This window comes from Coccinella septempunctata, chromosome 4, assembly GCF_907165205.1.
Source record: "Coccinella septempunctata chromosome 4, icCocSept1.1, whole genome shotgun sequence".
Lineage (NCBI taxonomy): Eukaryota > Metazoa > Arthropoda > Insecta > Coleoptera > Coccinellidae > Coccinella > Coccinella septempunctata.
Window position 1 is genome coordinate 26,240,335 of NC_058192.1, and position 26,659 is coordinate 26,266,993.

Sequence of the window (26,659 nt, forward strand, 5' to 3'; positions counted from 1 at the left end):
TTTTTCTCTTCAAAGAATTCAAAAATGCAAGAAAATATAACTTTCATATGTCACGATCTTTCCAAATATACCTTGCATGAAAGTCATAATTTTTAAAATGAGGTTCAGATCGATATACATATACTTACTTCTCCAGAACGTTTACTGAAGAAATATACCATGTGGCCACGAGAGTTCAAGGCGATCAGCTTGACTCACCCTGTATGTTTGGAAGGTATATTGCAGGAAGCCTGTTCAAATAAAGATGTTAAGTTAAGGCATACAGCGATATCCTTCCCTCGTAATGTAAATGTGGGAGATTTTCAAATTTAGTTTCTTCACGGATTTGAATGGTTATTCTGTGATTTATATAAACACAAAATTGTGGAGGTCGAAAGAAAAATTTTTTGTTCTATTTCTGTCTTTATCTCTACCTAGGTTTTATCGAATGGAATGAATTTCGGAATACAGTTTTTTATTTATTTGATGAATCTTTTTCGAACATAAAATATCACCCACGTCTTCCAGTTTTCTCGTTATGACCAAAACTAACAAACTAATTTGGAAGCTGTAGGTCCTTTCGTTTGCATAAAAAGTGTAGCACTTTTCTACACTCGATTCTAGCATTCGTTTGCTGATTGAATTTACACCAGTCTATACTGGTATACACCTCCTCTATAGGAGGTGTAGTTTATCTACATCTCCTTTTGACTATGTGTAGATAAACTACACTTCCTCTACACTGGTGTAAATCAAATCTAGTGTAGAAAAGTGCAACACTTTTTATGCAAACGAAAGAACCTTATGTGATGAATATTTGAACCCGTATAATGCGCCGTTTTCGGGTACATAATTTGAAAATAAAAAATATCTGTGACATTCGGAAAATTGGGTAATTTGGCTGAATGCAACTCTGTTTAAATGATCCACGGATGTGTAGTGTCATAGATTTAGCTAGTTATTCTGAAGGTAATTTTGTTTTTCTAGGGGTGGAACAGCTCATTATGAAAACTTTAAAACTTAAAATGGCTACCTATATCTTTTTATCAGAGCCGAATATGAAAACATCGTTAGTAGTGTTTCCTTTGACATCAAGAATCTACTGTTGAAATATTTGTACGAGTCAAAGACTCATCCTGTATATGTTAATTTTTATCGGATGTTAATTTTCGTATATATGAAGAGATCTGATTATTCTGAAAAAATAAAATAAACTCATCAAGCTGAGCAAAATAATTTTTCACTCGTGATAAATTGTGCACACCGCCATACTTCACAGAGGTAAATTATCAAATATACAGGGTGTCTCATGAGTCGTTGGCCATAGCCCAATGGTGAATGTAGGTTATCTAGGCCTTTCAGAAAACTTGCTTATTTTGTATCCTAAGGCTATCAGTTTCGGAGATACGGGGTGATTCATGAACATTGACCTATATTTGCGATAGCCATAACTCTTGAATGCAAGGTACGATTTCGAGCAAATTTGTTGGGTTTGCTCATTTCAGAAAGCTCTTCCAAACGGTTCATGTAATATCAATATTTTCAGTGCAGTACTCAGAATACCACGATTTTTCACTTAGGCTCCAAAATCTATATTTTTTACATCCCTTACAGAAATTTCGTTATTGCCATGAAAAACTACATAATTTATTCTAAGGAATTCAATTTTTACTTTGCATAGCACACTTGTCACAAGGGAATAGGAACCGGACAAATTCATATTTTATGTCATTTTTTCGGAATGCGAGCCTGTTTTTATTACTTCGGTGATAATATTCATTGTCCTTTGCCGAGATTCTGAATTATTTTAAGTTCTGTTCATTTCTTCCCCATTTTAAAACCTCAGCACATACTGAATGTTCGTAAAAAAGTGTAATTTCTGTAAGGGATGTAAAAAATATAGATTTTGGGGCTTGAATGAAAAATCATGATATTCTGAGTAGTGCCCTGAAAATATTGATATTTCATGAGCCGTTTGAAAGAGCATTCTGAAGTGAACAAACCTATAAAATTTGATGAAAATCGGACCTTGCAGTCCTGAGATATGGCTATCGCAAATTTCGGCCAATATTCATGAATCACCCCGTATCTCCGAAACTAATAGGATACAAAACAAGCAAGTTTTCTGAAAGTCCTGAATGACCTGCATTCACCATTAGGCTATGGCCAACTACTCATGAAACGCCCTATATATTCTATGAAAATCACACTTCCGGAAATTGTCTCATAAATATATGTATGTACCTATACAAGATTTTCACTTGAATCATTTTAATGCATAGTTGCAATGGTTATGAAGAAAAAACGAATTTCAGGAAAAAATGGCCACTAGAAGTAATCAGCAAGAAAGCCTCCTAGCATCCTAGTTTGCCGAAAAAAATTCTAAGAATGCTATTTTCATACTTAGTTGAAAAAACTTCCACACTACTGAATAGAAAATTGTTTCCTTTTTTCTGAATACATTCAAACTTCCCATTTCATTGAAATAATTTCAGTCGAATTCCTAACAATTCTTAATGATAGAACGTCCAATGGGCCTGGTGGACAGCTTTTAAAATGTTTGATTTCACAAAGGAAGCTGGCCTGCTAGGAGGATGAAATTATCACCATTCGAAGGAATGCAAAAAGTTGCCGAAAAAACGACTCGTATGCTCCATTACATTACATACCAAATTATGACAAGAGGACTTCTTCGGTTTATATTCTGTCGTTTAAGAGGAGTACAATAAAAATGAATAACAAGATAAGACGAGAGACGAAATGACAGAGTTTTCACAAAAGCTACTAATTTCGATGACGGAAAAAATAAATGGAGCTTTTTCGTGTTGAGTGAGGAATGAACGAGTGCTGTTTGCTACGGAGTGGTGAAACTATAGTTGGCAACACACCAGTTTCTCCTTGGGACATTGATAAAGGAAATGCCTATAAATTTGGGATTATTGAAGAACTGTCAAAGTGAATAATTCCAGTGCTGATTCTGTTCTTTTAATATTCAATGTGTTACCAGATTAATTCCACTGAGGATTGTAAATTATACGTTCCTAGTATTTCGTCTTTTCGGGCATAGTGAATAAATCAATTTTGTTACTGAATTTTTTTTGGAGTGAATACCTATTATAGATAAGTATATAGAAAATAGGAAATATATTGAACAACTTCGAAAACTAAACGTTTCAGCCATTCACATAACAAGTTGGTTCCCAAGAAAATTCGGAAAATTTGGGAAAACGAGTACAAAAAAAATCAAGCATAGTTTATTCATAAAATTTTGTTCAGTGAAACTCAGTACTGAGGGTTTATAATGATGAATAAAGAATAGGTAAAGATTCTACTGCTACGGAAAATTCGAGAGTACTACTGGTAGTCAAAAAAGTCCTGTCGGAAGGACCAGAAACATTTAAAATCTGTGTACTGTCAGCAGGAATGAGTGTAGTGTATATCCTTCCGGAAGGTCCTTCCGGCTGAACAGAAGCTTGGACGTTTTATCATTGAACATTAGCATTACTCTTGGTGGTGATAAAATTTTCCATGAATCGACTGCAGAAAAAACTGCATCTTTAATTCATAACAAATTCCCTTCATTAAAAAAAATGTCAAGCAAACAAAACAAATCAATTACTGATTAGGAATAAAAGGTTCCTGAAGGTGAACATGTTTCAATTGAGATATACATATTATGCTTTTCATTTGTTTCAATGAGAAAAACTCTTCTAAGAACGTTGTGGAAAGTAATGAAATGATAAGAAGGTGTATATCAACAAATATAATTATTTACTCATAATTATTGATGAGAATAGAAATTAATCATTGCATTCGTGCAAAATGTGAATGAAATTAAACTAAATTATCTCTGTTCATGATGGATTCCAAATATCGTCTCAAAATACCCAGAACATTGCATGTGAAATGAACTAAATACAATTTTGCAATTCTGAATATTGAATAGCTTTTAATTAAATTGATTCGTTAGCATATTCCATAGGTGAAAAGTAAATTTTTCTGTACTAGTAGATATCTTTACAACGTGCCAAAAATGTAATGCAACAGGTTCTAGTACAAAAAATTATTAATGACAATCCCGCCGATTTTCAATTTCAAAAGAATATGCTATGCCTTTTTGAATTTGATATTTCTGACTCCCTACGCTCTACCTCCTAGCCTTTTTTTCAAATGGAAATATATGGATTGTGATATATAAAATAAAAGACAATAGAGTTGCCCTGTCAGTTCAGCAGTGTGACTAAAAGTAAAATTGGGTTTTTTATTGAAACATCAGCAAAACATTAACAATATGTGATTGGAATCAAACTGCCAAAGTGAGAGTTGAAGACCAGAACACCAGAGAAGTGGAAATTCAGAGAGGAGTCCGACAGGGTTGCGTGCTGTCCCCGTTACTTTTCTACAGTGAAGAAATATTCAAAGAAGCGTTACTCGACTCAATAGAGCGTATATCTATCAATGGAGAAATTCTGAACAACTTGTGTTTTGCAGATGACGGATAACAACAACGATTTACAGAACGTTATGGAACGTCTCAATGCATGTTGCAAGGACTATGGCCTCAAGATCAATTTAAAGAAAACTAAATATATGGGCATCACTAAATCGACAATTGCAAGCATCCACCTGGGCATTGAAAATGAGAGAATAGAAAGAGTCTACTACTACAGAAATTTGGAAACATGGATAACATCGGATATAGACCAAACTAAAGAAATAAAAACGCGAATCGAGATAGCACGTACGGCCTTTATTAAACTTAAGAAATTCTTGTGTTGTCGAGATATAAAATTGACTCTACGTCTAAGGATGCTTCGATGTTATGTGTTCTCCTCGCTTCTGTATGGCATGGAGGCGTAGACCTTAAAACAAACTAATTTGAATAGACTGGCTGCCTTTGAATTGAAGAATTCTACGAATATCATGGGTGGAAAGAGTGCCAAACGTGGAAGTAACCAGGAAAATTGGAAATGAACCAGAAATGCTGTTGACTGGCAATAGAAGAAAATTGGAATACTTGGGACATGTCATGAGAGGCAAATACAGTGAACTCTCGATAAGTCGAACATCGGTAAGTCGAACTCTTTGATAAGTCGAACTGTTTCTCCGGTCCCGATTCATGCGTATCTCACCCTGTGTAATTTCACCTCAATGAGTCGAACAGTGTTCTTGGGACTAGAGAGACTAATACATGAGTCGAACTGCTGGAAAGGCTCTGCGAAAATCTCCACCTCTATGAGTCGTACTCCTGACCACCATCGCCTCAATGAGTCGAACTATTTGATCTAAAGAATGAAAGTTAAAAGGATTACGCAAACCAATCACCACATGTGGCAGCTATCATAATGTGTTTTTGAACCGCTTAGTCCTAAGCGGTTGAAAAACATTCCATTCATTCCTTATTTGTTTATAAAGCCGTCGTGTGGTTCTCGTTGACTAACGATGATCATTATTATCTCAAGTTTTTCCCTCAATGAGTCGAACTCCCACCTCAATAACTCGAACGTTTGGTGAGCCGAACTATAGATAAGTCGAACAGTTTTTTGTGGTCCCTGGGAGTTCGACTTATCGAGAGTCCACTGTATACAGATTACTACAACTCATTATGCAGGGCAAAATTAGAGGAAAGAGAAATGTGGGTAGACGCAGAATATCCTGACTCAGGAATCTGAGAGAATGGTTCGGATGCAGTAGCTCAGACTTATTTAGAGCGGCATCCGCATAACTTTGATGGTTTCCAAACTTCGATAGAAGATGGAACTAGAAGAAGAAGAAGATTGGAGTGTACTTACTGCAATCCGGCCATTATTCACAAATAATTATTGAGAAAAATTCTCTCACCTGTCGATTTCTATCTGTAAAATCAACTAAAGCCATACATTCTTGAAGTTGGAGTGTATCATTTGTAAATTGTGAAAGTTTAATGGCCTTACTAGGATACTAGGTTACTCACCAATCTCAAATTGTTTAATGTTTTAACAAAAAAAAGCATAGCCTATGTTCCTTTTAGTCACATCGCTGAATGGGTATTCAAATGGCCTTTTATTTGATATATCCCAATAACACGAAGGGTTAGAACTATTTAGAGGGATATCGAAAACCGTTAGAAATTCAGGGTAGTACAAATTACGATAAAGTTGCGTTATTCGAGAATGAGTGGGTTGGTGTAAATACACTGCGCAAAAAAACATTCTGAAAATCTCAATTTTAATGAAAGTTAACTCTACATTGACTTTATAACTTATTTTTTATGTTCTCTCGGGAAGGTTTTGAACGAAACAAGACACATTAAATGGATGAAAAATTCAGGATTTCACCGAATCTTATGTGAAAGAAGAGAAATGAACAATTTTCAAAATACTGAAATGCTGATAAGTGATTAAATACCTGGTATTTCCACCCATTGCGTTAATTACAGCTCGGCAACGACGGTTCATACTCAAAATGAGTGATCTTAAAATGTTCTGATCTAATCCTTCCCAGATTTCTCCGTGTTGGATTCCTAAGTTATTAAGAGTAGCTGGATGATTTTCTGAACTTTTCATCCTTCTATTGAGGTTGTCCCAAACCTGCTCAATCGGATTGAGATCTGGTCTTCTTGCTGGCCATTTCATTCGAGAGACTTCAACCTCTTCAAGGTACTCCTGAACGATGCGCGCACGATGGGGTCTGGCATTATCGTCCATAAAAATGAAATTTTCACCAATATATGGGGCAAATGGCACTACATGCTCTTCAAGAATGTTTCTTATATACTTATCAGCATTCATAGCTCCATTATCAACGACCACAAGGTCTGTGCGAGCAGTCAAAGATATTCCACCCCATACCATAATCGATCCTCCCCCGAAACCAGTAGTATTCAGGAAATTGCACTGAGCATATCTTTCATGTGGACGTCTGTATAAAAGGGAACGTCGATCACAATGGTAGAGGCAGAATCTAGACTCATCTGTGAAGAGAACTCTTTCCTAATCGGCCTCTTCCCAATGGATATGCTCTCTCGCAATATCCGAACGCGCCCTTCGATGGGCTGGGGTTAGAACTGGGCCTCTTGCCGCGACACGAGGCCTTAAATCATATTCTCTGAGGCGATTTTTTATTGTCTGAGTGCTAATTTGAACCTCATGAGTTTGCTCAAGCTGAATTTGAAGGAGGCGAGCGGTTGCAAACCGTTGTCTCAACGAAGAAACTCTCAAGTAACGTTCTTGAATGGCAGTTGTTACCCGTGGTCTAACCTGTCCTGGTCTTCGGACATTCATACCTGTCTCCCTGAATCGCCTTTCTGCAATTCTGCAATGCAATGCAATGTCCACCCTTCTCCTCGCAAAACTACAGCTTGGGCACATTCCTCTTGGGTCAAATTGCGTGTTTCGCGTTGCATAGCGATCGAGTGTAGAAAATCAAACGAAAGAAAAACTATTGATCACTAGAATTGATCGAGAATAACTGATTTTAGAATGGAACCAATACATTCAAAATCTGATAATATCATCATTTTTTTATTCCTGCTGGTAAAAAACATCAGTATTGAAGAAAACCGTTGAAAGTGGATAACATATGCATGCATAATTCTGATAAAAATAATTATCATTGAGAACACCTTCAGTTGTAGAATAAATTTGAGATTTCCAATTTGTTTGCGCAGTGTATCTTTGATGGTTCCTGAGATATGTCGAGAAAACTGAAAATCGAGATTATCTTTTTTTCTTTATAGTTCATTTGTTTTTGGAGATAACTACACGAAATTCGGTTTGTACTCATAATCCTATATAGCGATTATACTGATGTACTACTTTTTTGTAATTTAAGCCACCCTGTATTTTTAACGGTTTTCGATATTCCTACAGTCCGCCTCTAAATAGTTCTAACTCTGTATAGCTATTACAATACAGACTTGAATATATCGACTGTTCTGGGAAATTGAAGGAATATAACACATGAAATCACATTGCAATTGTTTTAAAAAAAAAATTCGGAAAGAACTTACTTTAAGTATGAACTGTTTTGTTGTAAGAATCTGTACATACAGATATTTTGTCGATAAATTGATGACTTTTTCGGAAATTAGGAGTATGGGATTTCCTTTCCTTTATTGACTCGGAACAATTGATGATGGGAAAATTTGTAAATTTATTTATATTGTATGGCCTATTTTGTGGTTATTTCCATCAGTTTGGAAGATTTACTACAAAATTTCGGCAAGCATTCGCCAGCCGTATTCAGGAATTTTTTTGTTGTTAAGAGGGTTCTACACGGTTTCAGGGGTTTTCAGGGTCGGTCCAAAAAGCGGAAAGGTATATATCATATACAGGGTGTCGGGTGTCTCAGAAACCGACGTCAATCCGGCACTTGATGATAGCTCAATTTATTTCTGACCAGAATATCAAAATTTGATTCTTGTAAAAGTGTCTTGGTTTTCGAGATATTGACAGTGTTGTGGAATATCATCACCTCAATGATTGTTTTCAGCACCACGGCTACAGATGTTGATGTTTTGTTGTTTTTTTTTTTTCTAATCGAATATTAAGGATGAATCGGCCTATTCAACATGATCAAAGATTATCCCAAGGTACTAAAGTGTGCTCAGAAAAAAAAAAATTCTCACCGTGTAGAGTCGAAAATGTTGTTGTATCGAAAACTTGACGAAACTTTTGGCGTAGCATACCGGAATAGTTGTGTATACTTTTTTCATAGCATGAACGATCAAATTTGGGTGAAAAAATTTGAGAAAACAAAATAGTGCGAGTGAATTTTTTTTGAGCACACCACAGTAACCTTGAGCTACAGCGGATTTCATAATACTTTGATTGTCCGATCAACGATTTGACAGTTACTCGATTTCGAAAACGAAATCACTGGAACCTTTTCATTTTTGAATATATTGAAGAAGTAGCAATTGAGAATAATTCAATGGACGTATGAACATCATAATTTGATGCTAGAATGATATTCTGAATTATCATGACTGAATTATCGATTGAAATCAAATTGAAGTCTATTCGTCAATCAAGCGTTGATTCTCCAATCAAGCTTTATGAAACACAGGGATAATCTTTGATCATGTTGAATAGGCTAATTCATCTTTAATATTCGATTAGAAAAAATAACAAAACATCAACATATGTTGCCGTGGTAGTGAAAACAATCAATGAAGTGATGATTTCGACGAATTCCACAAAACTGTCAATATCTCGAAAACCAAGACACTTTTACTAGAACCAAATTTCGATATTCTGGTCAGAAATGAATTGAGCTATCACCATGTGCCGGATTGACGTCGGTTTCTGGTACACTCTGTATACAATAATTGTATAATTCTCTAGAGGATAAGCGATTTTAAGTGAAAAAACATGCTGCATTCTCATTTAGATAAATTTCAAAACAACGTCGGGCGCACTCATAAGGGAAGAAAAATATTTTATCAAAATATAATGGAGGTCAGGGCCAATAAAACGAAAATATGATGGGGGACTAACTTCGGTGCTAAGTGAGAGAAAGCAGTGGCGGCGATTGGGCGTAAGAAGTGGGGGGGCAATAAGGTGAAATCTTGAAAGAATGTTAGTTTTTTAAAAAAAGTAGCTTCATATTCTCCAGAAAGTGAGGGGGCAACCGCCCCCCCTGGCCTCCCCTAATCGCCGCCAGTGAGAGAAAGTACCCATAAACATGGAACTATTCTCGGTTCTCTTGTTGATCGTGTATCGACATGGAATGGTTTCAAAGTTTTCGAATTCGGAATCAATACTTCTCATTTAAGTCATTTATCGTAATATTCACGAGACTGCTGACACGAGACTCTCAAGAACGAAACATCACTATAGTCTATCCAAATCCGAGAGGCCAGCGTAAACAAACTGACGAACGCGTGATCGTATTTGAGATACTCCTCTTATTGGTCAAAGCTTTAGGAACGCCATGTGTGCAGGCGAAAGTAAGAACCACTCTCCGCAGAACCGCATTACGTTTGATTCATTTTGTATGCGAATTGTTGTGCAGAACTGCAGAGGTCATTCATTGTTTTGTCTTTCGTAAATTGGTTTACAGTTGTAGCAAGTTATTCAAGTTACAAGCATTTAAGATAATGTCAAGTACTGATACTGCTGAGGAATCGCGTGTTGACTTAAGTCCTCCAAAAAAGAGACGTCTGAAACGACACTTCAGTGCCGAGATAAAAGAAATTATTTTGAATACTTATAAAATTGAGATGATTCAAAATGCAGGAATGTGTTTAAAGGACGTAGAACTCCGAGTTGCTGAGAGACTTGGCATTGGAGCTCGAAGTGTAAGGAGAATTATTTCTGAATACATAAATTCCGGTGTTCTATCACAGCCGGCAACAAATCAAAATCGGACCACCAAATGGGAGTCCTTATCAGATTTCGATAAAAATGTAATACGGCGAAAAGTTCACGAGTTTTTCTTCAGAAATGAACACCCGACTATAGAGAAAGTATTAAAAATAGTTAATGAAGACTCGAATTTGCCAAATTTTAAGAAGAGTACCTTCTCTATTATATTGAAAAAACTTAATTTCAAATATGGACGTCGCCAACGCAACAGTTTTTTAATGGATCGTGACGACATTAAATGTTGGAGAAGAAAGTATCTCACGAAAATTAGGGCCTTCCGTGATGAAAACAGGAAGATTTACTACTTGGATGAAACTTGGGTAAATGCCGGTCATACTAAATCCAAAGTGTGGACCGATGAAACGGTTACATCTTCTCGGCAAGCGTTACTTGCTGGACTATCTACTGGATTGAAAAATCCGTCTGGTAAGGTCTTGAATTTTGAGTTTAACCCTCGTTTGAACCTCGGTTTCATAAAGCTTGATCAGAGAATCAACGATGGATTGACGGATGAACGTCAATTAGTTTTCAGTCGATAAGTTGGTCATAAGCATTCGGAATATCATTCTTGCACCAAATAATTATCTATTCACGCCCATTTAATGATTCTCAACTGCTACTCCTCCAATATATTCGGAAATATGAAAGTTTCAATGATTTCCTTCGGGAAATCGAATGCCAAATTGTTGATCGAGCAATCAAAGTTTTGTGAAACTTGATGTAAGTACCTTTTTGGTGAAGAACAATTTCAACATTCTTTTTCAAATGTAGTGAATATATTTTTCCAGGCAAAGGGCAGAGAATTATAGTATGTCATATTGGCAGTGACACTGGTTTTTTAACTGGAGGACTCTGGACTTTCCAATCCAAAAAAACTGGTGACTACCATGAAGAAATGGATGGTCAGTCCTTCGAAAAGTGGTTTGAGGGTATACTTCCTAAATTGGAGGAAAATTCTGTAGTAGTTTTAGATAATGCTCCTTACCATTCAAGGAAAATGGAAAAAATTCCTAACTCACTATTCAGAAAGAGTGATATCCAACAATGGTTGAGGGAAAAAAATATTGATTTCACCCCTGACCTCATAAAAGCGCAATTGTTGAAGATAGTCAGGCAGAACAAAGAAAAGTTTGAAAAATACATCGTGGATGAAACTGCAAAGGCCCAAAATATTACCGTTCTTAGATTACCGCCCTACCACTGCGAACTGAACCCTATTGAATTGATTTGGGCCGATGTCAAGAATTTTGTGGCAGATAAAAACACCACATTTAAAATGACTGACGTCCAAAATCTTTTTCAAGAGGCTCTCTCACGGGTTACTTCCGAAAGATGGAGAAAGTGTGTGGAACATGTCAAACAAAAAGTTGAGGTGAACATGTGGAAATTGGATAATATTATGGATTATATAACACCAGTCATCGTCAACTTAGAAGAAAGTTCTGCATCTTCTGACGACACTACGGACTAGTCACTTTTACAAAAAATATTGTAACACATTTATATACATAGTATGTATTAAAGTGGGAACTTTAGATTAATTGTTCATTACTGAGACTCGTAGATAAGCATAGGTACATATTTTTCACCGGAACTGGAACACATAAAAAGTTTTAAAATATAACGCTCTCGGAATAAAATTTATTAGTACACCTCTGCGTTATCACATTCTTGACGCGTGATCATTGCATGGTGCAATGTTTACCGCTGGCCTCTTGGATTTGGATATACTATAGTTGAAATTGTTTACTAGTTGCTTCCAAACTTTCAAATACTTCGATGTGGTTCTGATATCGCTGCGGTTCATTCATCCTCTCTATAAAGTATTCGTAAACATTCGTTTCTTGAATTTAATGATCACCTGTGACTAGGGATATTCATAATCATTCATCGTTTTGCTAGTTACTAAGAAGATACCGAGGAATTTATGTTTCTGAACAATCAGGGTCGGTATAACTTTACGCATTATCTATGTAACAGCACTGCTGAAGAATCGAGTTAGGCGCATTCTTTCAGTAAGCTTGATCTTGCTCCACGTCATCACCCTTTCAATCGGCTTTGTACTGAATTGCACCCGCTTTGCTATTATCCTCTTAGCTGGGATCGAGAATTGACTTTTCACACTCATGTGATCGATGACATATATCTGATGGTTAATCGTCTACTGATTCAAGCTTTGAATTCACATTTCCCCCAACGCAAAAATTAATCCTTTGTTTGCAAGCGATACTGAGTTGTTTTCTTATATGTGCATTGTCGGAAATCCAAAATTCCACTGATATCAAAACCAGTTCAGAATTGCACCTCGAACAAAGATATGTTATCTATTGAGTATGGAAATAAAGAATTGAATCTCAAGAATATAATAAGAATTAATTCTGATGCATACCACCCGCCTATATGAATATCAACATTATCAACAAGTGTTGCGATCTGAATTGAACTAGCCAATTTGCCATCGTCGGGGCCCTAAATGGAGTACGCTCCATCGAAGAAAGCAGATGCTGACCATAGTTTCGGTCTCATTTGACCTTGTCAGAGCAACATAGCTTCTCCGTTTGGAATCGATGGACTCTTGTTCAATACTGGCAAGCGCTACTGTGTACCTACTATCCAGTAGCACAGAGCGCCACCCAGTATGAAACGATATCCGATTTAATCCCCTCTAGATAGAAACCTAGTCGAAGACAATAGCATATGTCCCATATTTCCTCTAATTCAGTACGTACCTCAAGAATTTATTGGACCTCATCAAAAATTTGATTGATTATGAACACTTCTTGCAGTTGATAAGATTTGTTTCTATTGATCCTTTGATCACAACTGCTACGAAGTATAGATAGAAACATTGACCGAAGCTTGTTTCTACGAGCAACCCCCTGAAGATGGTTGCAACCCTATCAGGAATTTGAATAGGGAAAGTGGGTAGTTTGGTAGCACAAATGTATGCATGGATTCAAACTCGTATGAACCTGCAGTTTGTGCTCTTATTGAGTGAATATTCACAAAGTTAAAGGGTGCTTTTTATGCAATTATGATACCGATAAAACTAAATGAAACAGAGATGTTCTAATTGATCGTACACTATCCAGGGAGTTGCCAGTAGTTATCCCAGATAATGTCACTCTGTCATAAAAAATCGACCTGTCTGAGTGTTTCCACAAATTCTGATTCGCTGTTGAGTTATTGAGGGTGGACACTTTTAAATGAGACATCCTGTATAATCGCAAAGCCTTCAATATAATTTGGTACTGACCCCTCTTGCCGATTAAGATTCTTGAGGAGGTTTCGACCCATACAAACAAACTTTCAACCAGAAGATGCCTCCTCCAAATAAAATTTACCTGTCTCTGATTTTCCGGAACTACCTACTTACTAACGGAAGTATCCGCCTGTCTGAACAACAGACACACTCATTTATTTTCTATTGCATCCGTCCACGTTTTTTATATTTTATCTTACAATGTCGTTTTTTAATGGCTAATAATATTCTTAATGTCCCTTTTATATTCACTTATTTATGAATTCAGGATAAATTATTTTTTATCTATCGGTTGTGTTTATGGATCAAATAGAAGCTTAAGTGCATTCATCAGCATTCATTATTGAATAAACTTTCAGAACAATTTTAGTTTATGGTGGGGATCAGTAAGAATGATCGTCTACTCAATTTAATAATGTTCATTTCAAACCTATTCAGTGTTGGTAGGTATGGACATTTTTAGATTTAGATTCACCTGAAGAATAATTACATGTCGAGGAACTAACTAAAATTAATTGCTAATGATTCGGAACAACCTTCTTGATACCCAAAATCATAATGATTCAGCAAGTGATTGATCAACACAAGAAAATAATTCATTATATATCATTCCGTTCAAATTTCTAGTGCTGTAAGTTGTTCCGAAATTGAATATTTAGTTATGAATTAAGTGAATTAAGTAATTCTTCATTTTCTGTGCTTAATGTAGCAAAGTTTCATTCATCAGATTTGCGGAAAAAAAATTCTCAATTATAATTTGACATTTTCGCTGAGAAACGCCTTTCGTTAAGCATTATTCAAACAGATGTTACAGCATTGTTGGCAGTTCTCGTACTGAGCAGTCGGCATACCGGGCATACCGTTGGAATATGAAAAATATCTACTTACTTCTTCTCATTCTCAGAATCGAAACGATCCTACCACCACCAACAGCACAGATAATTCACGCACTTAAATTTATAAGAAATCACAGATTGACAGTTTCTTCTTCAAGCCACTCCTGAACTTTGATCGTGATTTAGAATCAAAGTCGGCCCCTCGCGCAAACTTGAATTCCAGGCATTTCGAATGGGTAGAACGAAATAGAAAACGGAATGAATGAACTACCTCCACGTTATCTATAAGGGTCATCTCGAAAGTTCTTACACACGATGGTCTCGCGATGGTGTAACAGAAGAAGGCGCCATTGAGTCCGATCCTGATCATGGAAATTTTTTTTTCCATTTTCATCTTTTGTGACAATTGCAAGGGAGCGATTACAAATGGGGAATGTATATAATTCGCGTTTCTACATAATGGCATTCTTGTGACCATCTATAGATCTAAAATTGTCTGATTGGAAACTACAGATATTAGGATGTACAGGGTGGCCAAATTTCGATGTTTTAGCACTACAGCTTTTAAACCAGAGGAGATACACAAAATCTGATACCCCATTCTCGTTCTCTTTTTCTGAGAAACTTACAATAGTAGTAGTGATTTTTGGCCACTTTCTTTTGTTTTCGAGTTATAAGCAGAAATTGGAAAAATGGCGATATCGAAATAAATTTATATCTCCGCTAATACTGATGATAGAGCTCTGAAATTGAAACATTATACAGGCACTTTTTCACATAGAATCCAGTGGCGTGCTCGCCTTTTTAGCAGGATTTTTAATTACGAAGCTATTAACCAAAGTTTTGTTTTTTTAAATGAGAACACTAGTTTTCTGTGCAATTTTTTGAAAGCTTTATTTTTACTGATTTCAAATATATATAACATCATATGGTTTGTATCAATATAAATAATAGAAAATGGTGAAAAACCTTTTTCCTCAATATTTCTATGGTTTCAACTTTTGACGAGCACAGAAAAATAGAGTTTCCTATAACAAAAGCAGTATCCTTCTGGCAATGTCATTCTTTCTATGCTTTTAACCAATTTTCACAAAATTTGAATCAAGATATATTTCATAAATTTTCATAATAATGAAAGGACTTATAGAAGGAAACAGTGGTAATCATACGATGCTATATGTTTCCGTGCTCATCAAAAGTTGAAACCATAGAAATATTGAGAATAAAGGTTTTTGACCATTTTCTATTATTTATATTGATACAAACCATATGATGTTATATATTTTTGAAATCAGTAAGAATTAAGCTTTCAAAAAATTGCACAGTAAACTAGTGTTCCCATTTAAAAAGCTCAACTTTGGGTCATAGCTTCGTAATTAAAAATCCTTCTAAAAAGGCGAGCACGCCACTGGATTCTTCGTAAAAAAGTGCCTGTATAATGTTTCAAATTCAGAGCTCTATCATTAATATTAGCGGAGATATAAATTTATTTCGATATCGCCATTTTTCCAATTTTTGCTTATAACTCGAAAACAAAAGAAAGTGGCCAAAAATGACTACTACTTTTGTTAGTTTCTCAGAAAAAGAGAACGAGAATGGGGTATCAGATTTTGTGTATCTCCTCTGGTTTGAAAACTGTAGTGCTAAAACATCGAAATTTGCCCACCCTGTACAGAGAATTCAACTGGTTCTCCGAACTCGCACAAGCTAACAGAGCTTCTGAGGGGTACATTCGTACCAAGAGAGAATTACTATTATATAATATAATATACAGGGTGTACACAAATGCGAAAGACTTAGGCGGATGCTTTCTCGAAGAAAATAAAGGGGTAGTTCCTATAAATTTTTTTCGAAATCGACCTCCCTTCCAAGATACAGCCTTTAGACAGCGATAGCGACTTGACTGTTTAACATTTTTTTACGGGTTCTAATAAACACTGAATCATAAAACTATTCATTATATGAATATGATTTTCCTTCAAATATTGTTTTCGGGAGATAGATTTTCGAAAAATAAAATTCTTCTAAGGTTTCCCATTCAATTCTGGAGAAAAAAAGTCTCTTGCAAAATTTCGATACAGTCAATACTTTTATCAGAATAAATGAAAACTTTCAAGCAGTTCTGATCAGTGTTCATTCTATTTCATCGTATAGTTGTTCCATAGAATGACTACCTCCCGTTAAAATGAATATTGTTATTTTCAACCTCTAATAATAAAGTTATGAGATCTAAAAAAATTCTGTGAGTAAAATCTAGTTAGTGCTTCATATTATGTATACAATGCAATGTATACTTTTATGACTCAGTGTTTTTTAGAACCCTTAAAAAATTAAAAACTGTCAACTCGTCATCGCCTTCCAAAGCCTGTATCTTGGAAGGGAGGTCAATTTCGAAAAAAATTTATGGGAACTACCCCTGCTTATTTTCATCGAGGAGTCGTCTCCCTAAGTCCTTCGCATTTATTTACAGACACTCTGTACAATATATACAGTCTTTGTCTTTGACTCGTACAAATATTTTAACAGTAGATTATTGAAGTCCAAAGAAACACTTTTTTCCTGTACCAGTTTTTTCGATGCGGCCCTCATAAAATGATATAGCCATTTTAATTTATCATAATGAGCTGTGCCGTCCCTGGAAAAACGAAATCACCTTCAGAATAACAAGCTAAATCTGTGACATCTGTGGATCTTTCAAACAGAGTTGTTTGTATTCAGCCGAAGTAGCTAATTTTTATAATTTCAAAGATAGGTACTTTTCAATTTTTAAACATCAAATTACTCGAAAACGGCGCACTATACGAGAAAATATGAAGAATACTTTTATTTTTTCGACAAGCGTCATAACCTGACATTCTCGTACTATACAGTGTAGAATGTTTCAAATTCCCATGTCCAGCCGATTGATTTTATAAACGTATATGGTGTATAGATTAGAAATAATAATAATATACAGGGTGAGTAAAAAGTACCGCACAAAAATTCATATCTTCAGTATACTGAGTGAGACTCTTTAGTCTCACTAATGGGATCAGAAAACCTCAGAAACATTATCGAATACTTTATCCAAGGTCCAAGGAAAATGGCCAAATTTCATTTGATTTTATAATTAGGCCTATGACGGCCATAATAGTTAAGTATGATTATGACACAGAGTGGCCCTTTGAGCGCACACTGGCAATTTTATTCAAGCAAATTTTCACACAAGAAAAAATGTGTTATGTTGAGCTGAGCCAACCTACAAATCCATTCGTAACGATTTCAGCAGCCGAAATACAATTAATTGTCTACTCCACAAATGGAAATCCCTGTCTTCTCGAGTTCTAGGTATAAATGAAACAGAAGAGTTCATTCGGAGTTTCCTGTCATGAAAAATTAAGAAATTCGTCATACTTCTCAGTAGAAATTTAAGCGAAGAAAATTACCGTCTTCCTTTGTAGAATCCTGATGAATTATTATGGTTAGGATGATATTCCAAAATTAAGTTAGCTAATTGTATTGTGGAAATTGTCTTGTTTTTCATCAGGCGTTAAATGTTAATTAATTAATATCATTCCCCAACATTTATTCCGTGACATTCTACTGCGACGTTAATTGAATTTTACTATGTTTACGTAAATTTGAATTCGTAACTTCTTGGCAGGCAAGAAGTGTCTTCATTTATCGGAAATAATTAAGAAAATCATGACATTTTTAAGCATTTATGGAAGCATAAAGGGTGAGTCTTTGAGTTGTACATATAGTCCAACAAAAGATTTCTGAAGTCGAAATAAACACTTTCCCTTTTACCATTTTTTGAAAAGATAAAGGCTGTTGAAAATCCTTCAAAAAACTTTTATTTTCAGTCATATAACACGAACGATTTTATCGAGTTGAATAATTTTTAGAATATAGTATAGAAACACAAAATTTCATGAACATCCTACTTTCTTTATTATGACCATTATTTATATCATAAAAATAACACAAATTCAAAGAATCAACTCTAAAAAATTCGTTGAACGCTCACTATAAATATTCGATCATTTTGGATATTGAAAGTATTCCTCATTCTTATATGCCGTTTTCGAGTAATTTTTTATTGAAAAATTTTAAATATTTGTGAAATTCGAAAAATTGGATACATTGGGTGAATGCGACTTTGTTTAAAAGATCTATCTATAGAATTACCTTAGAACATAACACATTAAAGATGTTTACGGTCATAGAATTAGCTATTATTAAGGAATTTTTTTGTTTTTGTCTTGTTCTGTGATGGTCAATGTTCACAGAAAATTTCATTTAGATATTAATTTATATGGAAAACTCTTGTACGAAATGAAATCAACAACATAATACATTATCACATATTGGAGATGAATCTCAGAGCTAATATATGTGTAGTTGCAAGCTTTAATATCATCGAGAATGGAATATAGATTGAAAGAAGAATATTCAATATCTATCGCCAACGAAACTGCGATAACTCATTTATTTTAGATATTATGAATACCTACTACTGCGTTTGACAAATGAAATGAAAAAAAAACAAGTTTATGCGTGTTTTTTATCTACAGGATGTCCCAGGAAGAATGCGACAAACGGATACCTAGTATTAATGTGATTAGACTGGACTCGTATCCAGAGGTTTTAATAGCCTGAGTGCCTTCGTTTGGGATATACAGGGTGATGTTCATCTTATGAATGAAATTTCACAGTTCAAAAACTATAAACTCTTGAACTAATCGACCGCATGATTTAAAATTTTGAAGTTTTGTCACCCTTTACTATCGCCTTCCTACATATTTCTGAAATCAAATAAATCAGATTTGTTCTGGAAAAATTTTACGCTTTTCCTATTTTCGTGAATATTGAATCACACGTGGACGTGTGATCTTTTTTCGTTTTCGTAACCACAAAGAATTAATTCAAAATAAGAATTCTGAATCTATGCTTGGCAGCGTCGTATAGGATGGATTAATAAACATTCCCTCCAAAAAATCTTGAACTTTGAGGTAAAATTTCCTAATTTTTTTAAATTACTTTTCAACTGCTTTCTTTGAAATTTCTAACAAATAGGAAAACAGAACCGGACTAGCAAAATTTCAGACTTCCTATATTTCCGGTGATATCGTATCAGCCTGTGCGTGAACAATATGATTTTTATGACTCAACTAGTGTTCAAGTAGAGAGTTCAGATTAAGACTTCAAATCATGAAAAAGTGTTCAGAAATGAAAAGAATCTATTCGAGCAAACTTCCAATCAATAAACTGGATAATGAATAGAACAAAAAACAGCAAATAAATTGAAGATTTTCACTTCAGGAATTGTTCAAAATGGTATCCCTCCATTTCAAAGCATTTTTGAGTAAATATAATTATATAATAACAATATATTTGTTTCATAGCTTTTGCTATCATATTCGGTTGTGATTTAATAATATCGCAAGCATCAATTATTTTTTATCTACGCTTAAACTTGCACTGAATGAAATATTCACCAATCTATTGGCATATTCTATGAAGAATATTACACTGCGGGGAAACCGATGAATTTAATTTATTTGTAACCGTGGAAGACTCAAACGCTAATACCTAGTGTGGCAAAATCCATCTTTCCAAAAAAAAATTTCCTAATAGCTGCACTATTAGGTGTTTCAGGCTGCTAGATTTATTTTTGGACACTCTATTATTTTGTATGAACCAGGTAAGTCTCCAATTCTCATTGGAAGTATGGATTACATATAACAATCATAACAGCCAGAACCTTCGGAACTGATTACTTAATTTGATATTTTTCGAATAAAGAATTGAGTCTAGGAATGAGCTATGAAATAATGGAGTATTTCAATTTCAACTTATCCCAAAGGATGTGTTACGGCATTAAAAATATTTCATTTCATGAAAGGAATCATCGATTCAATTTTCTTGAAACAGATTAAGGGAAACCAAAGTCGAACACCTTCGTATAATTCATAAAACTTCAGAAGAAATTGGAGTAATTAATTTGAATTAATCATAATTGAGAAATAATTTTCATGTCCACCGGAATGTGCTTATATTTTGTGATAAGTAAGTGAGTTACTAATAGCTGCATGCACCGTTTCATTAAACAAAGATCAAATTATTGAACCATCCTTGTTTCATAGAAATTCTATGAAATAAACGTGGCCTTAAAATGCTAGTTTGCTTGGTGCATAATTTATTTTTCGATAACAAAAATAGCGTCAAAAATAATTTGCTCTATGTCTGGACACAAAATCAGTAGATTTTAAAAGTATCCAGTTTCGTCATTCGTTATTATTGTTATTATTATGAATTGAATTATTGTTAAAGGACAAGGACAGTTATGGATCAATAAAATTGTATTCACAAAGTTCACTGCAGCCTACTGTTTGTTGCAAATACTAACAAACAATCAACTTTTCAGATTGAATAAAGCTCTTGGAAAAAATGTTTTTTTGTTACCGGTACTATCAGAATTTAAGTTCATTACAATTTACGATGTGAAAAATATTTGACTCACTCCGTGAAAAAATCGTTCCCATGATGAACTTATGTTGATCAAAATCTTCGTACATTTACCACATCCAGCCTAATGAATAAAATTACTACTTGTTGAACATATAAAATTAGGTAAGTACTCGATTCGGTTTGATCGTGATCTAAGTCGATTTTTTCTCCTAGTTAATCTATTCTCAAGAAAATAAACAATAATGCAAACACGTATATCGATTAGAAACTCGTTTTCTATAATTGATCAAGATTCAAGAATAACAATGAGTAAATTAAAAGGAGGGGATCGAATTTTTTCGACACCCACAGATCTTCTGTTCCATGACAATAAATCAATTCGCTGCAGATCAACAATACCTGAAGTGCCATTCAATTCATGGAGTAATTTTCAAGTAATTTCCTAATTATTCGATGGAAAAAACAACAATATGAAATAAGTGTTTCACAGAATGGTTCTCTAAATTATAGCTAATTTTTGTTGTTTTTTCACAATAATAGAGGGGGATTGATGATTACGAAAGAATTTTTAGATTCTGGATATTTTTCGTGAAATGAATGGCGTTCAACATTTTTTGTTCAAAATCAGTGCAAAGCAGAAAATATACAGGGTAACATGCTCGCGTTTCAATATTCTTTGGAATATGGAATTCGCATTTTAGTGAATCATTTTAAAATAGACACAATGGTTCATTTACGGTCTATATATTGCGTTTTTTTCCATTTGGTTTTTAGAGTAAGTTAAGAAAGAAATGTGAATCATTTTCACAATATAATCAGTAGAGAATTATGAGGACCAGTAGGTACTTATGCGATTATACTAAAGAAAGTGGATAGAAATAATAATTTCGAGACAAGCAACTTCGAAATCAACTATATAATTTTATTAGAGTATAATAACTAAAAACAGAATTTGAAAAGCTTTGGAGGGCTAAATTATAATTGAGAAGAAAGCTTCTCTGAAGACAAAAACCTATTAGGAATAGAGAACATTCAATTGAAACAATTTTCGAAGAATGCAATATTTTGAGCAATTTCCTCAGAACTTCTATTGAAAATTTAATAAAATAGTCGCAAGCGTATAGGTCTTCGAAAAAGAGGAAACCATTCCGAGAATTCAATGTGAATAATATTGTGTTGATCCTTCATAAGTTTACTATGTTTATTAAGTATGTATTTGTTTTCACTTTTGTAGATTTTTCTGGTTTATGTGCATATGAAGTAATTTTCTGTATTAAATGATTTTATTCAGAATAAGAGCATAAAATATGGATTTGGAATTCAATAAAACTATTTCGGAACTTAGGTTCAGCTTTGTATCTTGCATCCTTGGATGATATAGCTTTACCACCTACTTCAGAATATTTCCAATGATTTTAAGCGAAATGTCGATAATTTTCACATGCACATTTAATCTGGAATTACCACAATATAACAACCCTATATTTTGAGAACTGAGTTGGAATTATTGCATGAACTCATTCATATTGTACTACACTGCAAAATTTCATCAAAATTGAATAAGTCATACCAAAGTTATTGATAAGAGTAAAATCGGTCAAATCGGACGAATCACCCTGTAGAGTCTCGATATAGGCCCTCAGCCATAACCAAACATCATATCGAAACTGCATTCTATCGTGTGAACTTCTTCTCTGGAATCGCCCTGTATAGGTATCAGCTTCTCGTTTTTGCTGAAGTTTTCTCAATTACACTTCTATTTCTAAAATTTTGTGACTGATCAAGATTTAGGATATGTCATGGATCCCGCAAAAAAATGTGTGCTTGACTCTCTATACAGGGGGTATCTGAATGTCACCGAAAAAAATTAAAGGGGTGATTCTTTGAGAAAAATTAAAGTGGGTATTTGGTTAACTCCCGAAGAGTATTAACGGAGAAGTTATTTCTTCTTCTTTATGTCTAGTATTGCACCAAGTATTCTTAAAAGCTTTGGTGTATTATTTACCTCAGAAAAGAAAGAAATCGACAAAGGAGAGGAAAAGGGTAAAGGATCTATTCGACACATATGAATTTCCAAACTCTATTGAGTGATGTGAAGTTTTGGCAAATAATAAACGGAGTTTCAAAAAAGGCCAATAAATGCTATTGAAACTCATATCTTTTTCCTGATGTGCAATATTTGCGACTTTTCCTGTCAGGCTTCAAACGCTTCATATGAGAGAACATTTTCTACTATAAGAAGGCTAAAAACGTATAAATAAGGAGTAAAAATGGAGAACAGAAGCTTAATGGTTTATCTTTGCTGATTATTCGAAAATAAATCCTAATCAATATTGAACAAGGAATTGATTATCTTGGACAAGCCAGTAAAAAGGGGAAACTTGAGTTTATTATCTGAAATTTTTTTATGTATGAATTTTCAAATATTTTATTCCTAAGTTCAAAATTCATTCAGAAAATATTCTGGCAACGAGAAAACATCATATTAAAATCAGATAAGAGATATAAAAATTTAAAATCTCTTATATTATATATAGAAAGTTTGGATTCGGTGTTCATTTCAGGACCTTTCGTATTATTATTTACATTTTTCTACAAATACGCGAAGAAAGAATGTGCTGTTGGATTCATTCATAATATCATTCATATTCTTCATAGTAAATCTAATATGAAGAATCGCAAATATATCGCGATAAAAAATGTAAACCGCAGCATCTATTTTTCCATATTTATGATATGAATGGCTTGAAGAAATGTTTAATCAACAGAATAGAAAAGTATTATTTTCTTTTCCTATATTCGCCTAAATATTTAGATTTCCACTGAATGGTTGCATAATCAATTTCGCAGAAAATGTTTTTAATATCCACATTGATAGTAAGCAATAATAAGGTCATGGCTAAAGAAGCTCCTGTCAGTAGATTGTGACTATATACAGGGTGAATCTTTGACGTACCTATGTATATATTTTAATAGTACATTCTCGAAGTAAAGGGAAACATTTTTTCCTTCTCCATTTTTTTCGATTTGGCCTAGATAAAAAAAATTATAGTAATTTTTAGCTTCCATAATGAGCTATGCCAACCCTGGAAAACAAAATTTCCTTCAGAATTTACCACATCAATGAAAAATTATATTTTGAAAAGCATTCTATTCCATATAATCGTTATTGAGATATAACTCAAAATTACATTTGTTTTTTCCAAAGAGTTCCTGAAAAATAGTATACAGGGTGTCCCGAATAAGATGGGATACATTTTAATGAGATGAAGAGAACGCCTAGCTTGTGGACTACGAAAAACCCTCATATGTAGTATCTAAAAGTTCTCTATACTTATTTACAGGGGATTTTCCAAATTTGAATTTAAATTAAAACCACTCCATCTCCTGAACCGAATCACAGATTAATCCGAAATTTGGAATGAAGATAGCTTTCATTAGGTTCCAGGAAACAGAAATCAAATATCATTTGATTTGCAGGACCGTATTACATAAATTTGCATAGTTCGTAAAAGTTTACGAAATCACCCTGTACGATGAATTTCATCATTTCTTCGATATCCGCGTGAACTGTAAGATTAATTTATTCAATTCAATGTTTTTATTGTGTTATTTCAATAGTTTGGGTATGTATTCGTAATTTCCATAATTGTTTACGAGAATTATTACTAGTCAACTTTTTAACCCAGTTGGTTTGATGACAATTTAAAGATCTTTTTGTTGTAAATACTGTACCTATATTTCATATATTGATTTGGGGTTATTTAGATGTATTTCCTCAGTTTTTGATCATTAGTTTTGTTCTTTCTTTAAAGCCTGAAGAAGGTAAAAAATATGACCGAAACGTTGTTTTGCGATTCACTAGTTTTTATTCGGTCCTTTTGACTTGACCAAAACTTCCATTTCTAATAATAATAATGGCTATATTTTCTGCTCCACGAAGAAAAATGAACCAACTGAACAGATATATGACCAAATAAACTGTGTTTACTGGCACACTTATTGATAATAAAATTGCTGCATTAGAGACTAGTAGAAAATGAAAAAGTGAAGGGGAGTGTTTTAACAGAGAAAAATGAGAAGCCTACAACGATAAAAAGGCTAATAGGAAAACAAAGTTCCTGACAAAGAGGAGCAAGCCGAAGAAGATGCAGAAAATAATTATTTTTGAGGCCCTGAGACCTTTTACAACTGGCAAATCGAAATATAGGTGAATTCTTTGACTAGAATGCAAAGGCAGGTCTGACGAAGCTTGCGCTAGTAGCGAGCTGAGACAAATCTAACAATAATAATAATAATTGTTAATCAGATTAAATTTCGATTGCAATGTGATATATTCAAAGTAGGTATACGTATACAGTTATATCAAATAATGATTGAAAAACTGGATTATTAAGAAATGAATTATGTATTTATCAATAATGTAATGGTTTATTTCTTTATCACCTAAAATACCAACTGTATGGGTGTCGATGTCACAACTCAGATCGCCTTTTGTCACAACTAATCTTGGCATTAGCAGAGTTGTGGCAAAATTACTATTTCTGCAGGTACATAGCAGACGATGCTGACCCCATAGAGCCTGCAGTTGGTTCCAAGAGTCAGTTGGGGTAGTCCAGGCAATTTTTGAGAAGGAGAAGCCTACTTGACCACGAATTTTTTTAAATGCATGGAACTTGTTGCCAAATGGGTAATTTCAAACAAACTTGATTCAAATAAAAATAAATTAATGAAAAATATAATTTCCATTATATTTTTATGTACTTCAGAACTGAAAATTGACTGAACATTCAGAAAATTAGAGAATAGTATTTAGTGCATGAAAAATTTTTCCGTTTTCTGGAAAAGAGGAAGTAGAAATGACGAAAGAATGGTCAGAAATCATCTCTTCGAATTCAATTTAGAAAACCAGTTGAACAAACAGAACTTTTGTTTGTTTTCGACAAACGGATTTACCGGAATAACTTTCCATGCCTAAGTTTGATTATTTTCCCGATAGTGCATTTGGGGGGCACTGAAAAAACAATATATTGATGGCTAATTTTTTTGATTCAGCTCAATGGATGGAGTTACAAAACCTAGTGACCCGCAGCCGTGAAACACAATTCACATCGAGTTGTCTTGCTAAGCAACGGCTTATTTTCACAGAAATTCTCAAAATTTAATTAAACAGATCAAATAGAAATTTATTTCGGGCATCTAGCAGTATCAAAATTAATGATCCCCTTTATGAATTTGAACAGCCAAACAAAAGCGTCAATGCATTTTTCATTCCATCCCTTCCGTTCTGATCATTATGATGTTCAAGATGAATACAACGTACAATGCTTTACTTGGAGGCCCATAAATTGAGTAGGTATACTTAGGGAGACATTGTGACTTATGAGTAACTATCGACTAACACTGGATACTTCAACAATTACGCTTTGAATATTCTAATCCGACTAAATTATCTCAATTTGAATAAATTATGATTTGTCCCCTTATAAAAATGAAATTTCATAAGATAATGTCTAATTAAAGAATCGCAATTGATATTCAGTTTGTTATGTCATATGTACTCAATGATATCATTGAATCGGCACATGATCGAATGAGTTTGGAGTTTTATGTGCATTAATGAAGAGAAAACTTATTAAGAATTCCATACAACACGGAATAAATGACTTTGAACTGAATTATTTGCCATATTGATAAACGTTCTTCGCCAATGTGAAAAACACCCTTCAATTCATTGTCTTTATATTGGTTTATTATTTTCAATGAAAAACAATGCCCTT

The 26,659-nt window shown here is 34.1% G+C and overlaps 1 protein-coding gene across 5 annotated transcripts in view; it reads right to left on the reverse strand.

Annotated features, from left to right (window-relative positions):
* LOC123311105 (aquaporin AQPAn.G-like) overlaps positions 1-26,659 on the reverse strand; it is a 130,288-nt gene that overhangs the window by 47,859 nt on the left and 55,770 nt on the right. Inside the window, exon 1 of one of the 5 annotated variants that reach the window (XM_044894886.1) lies at positions 20,932-21,046. The exons of 3 other annotated variants lie outside the window; for them this stretch is intronic. In XM_044894886.1, coding sequence (XP_044750821.1) covers positions 20,932-20,986 — 55 coding nt within the window. In that variant the 5' untranslated portion in view covers positions 20,987-21,046. Of the gene's footprint in view, positions 1-14,478; positions 14,602-20,931; positions 21,047-26,659 lie in introns of those variants that run through there. One more of the 5 variants, XM_044894887.1, reaches the window with a different exon arrangement.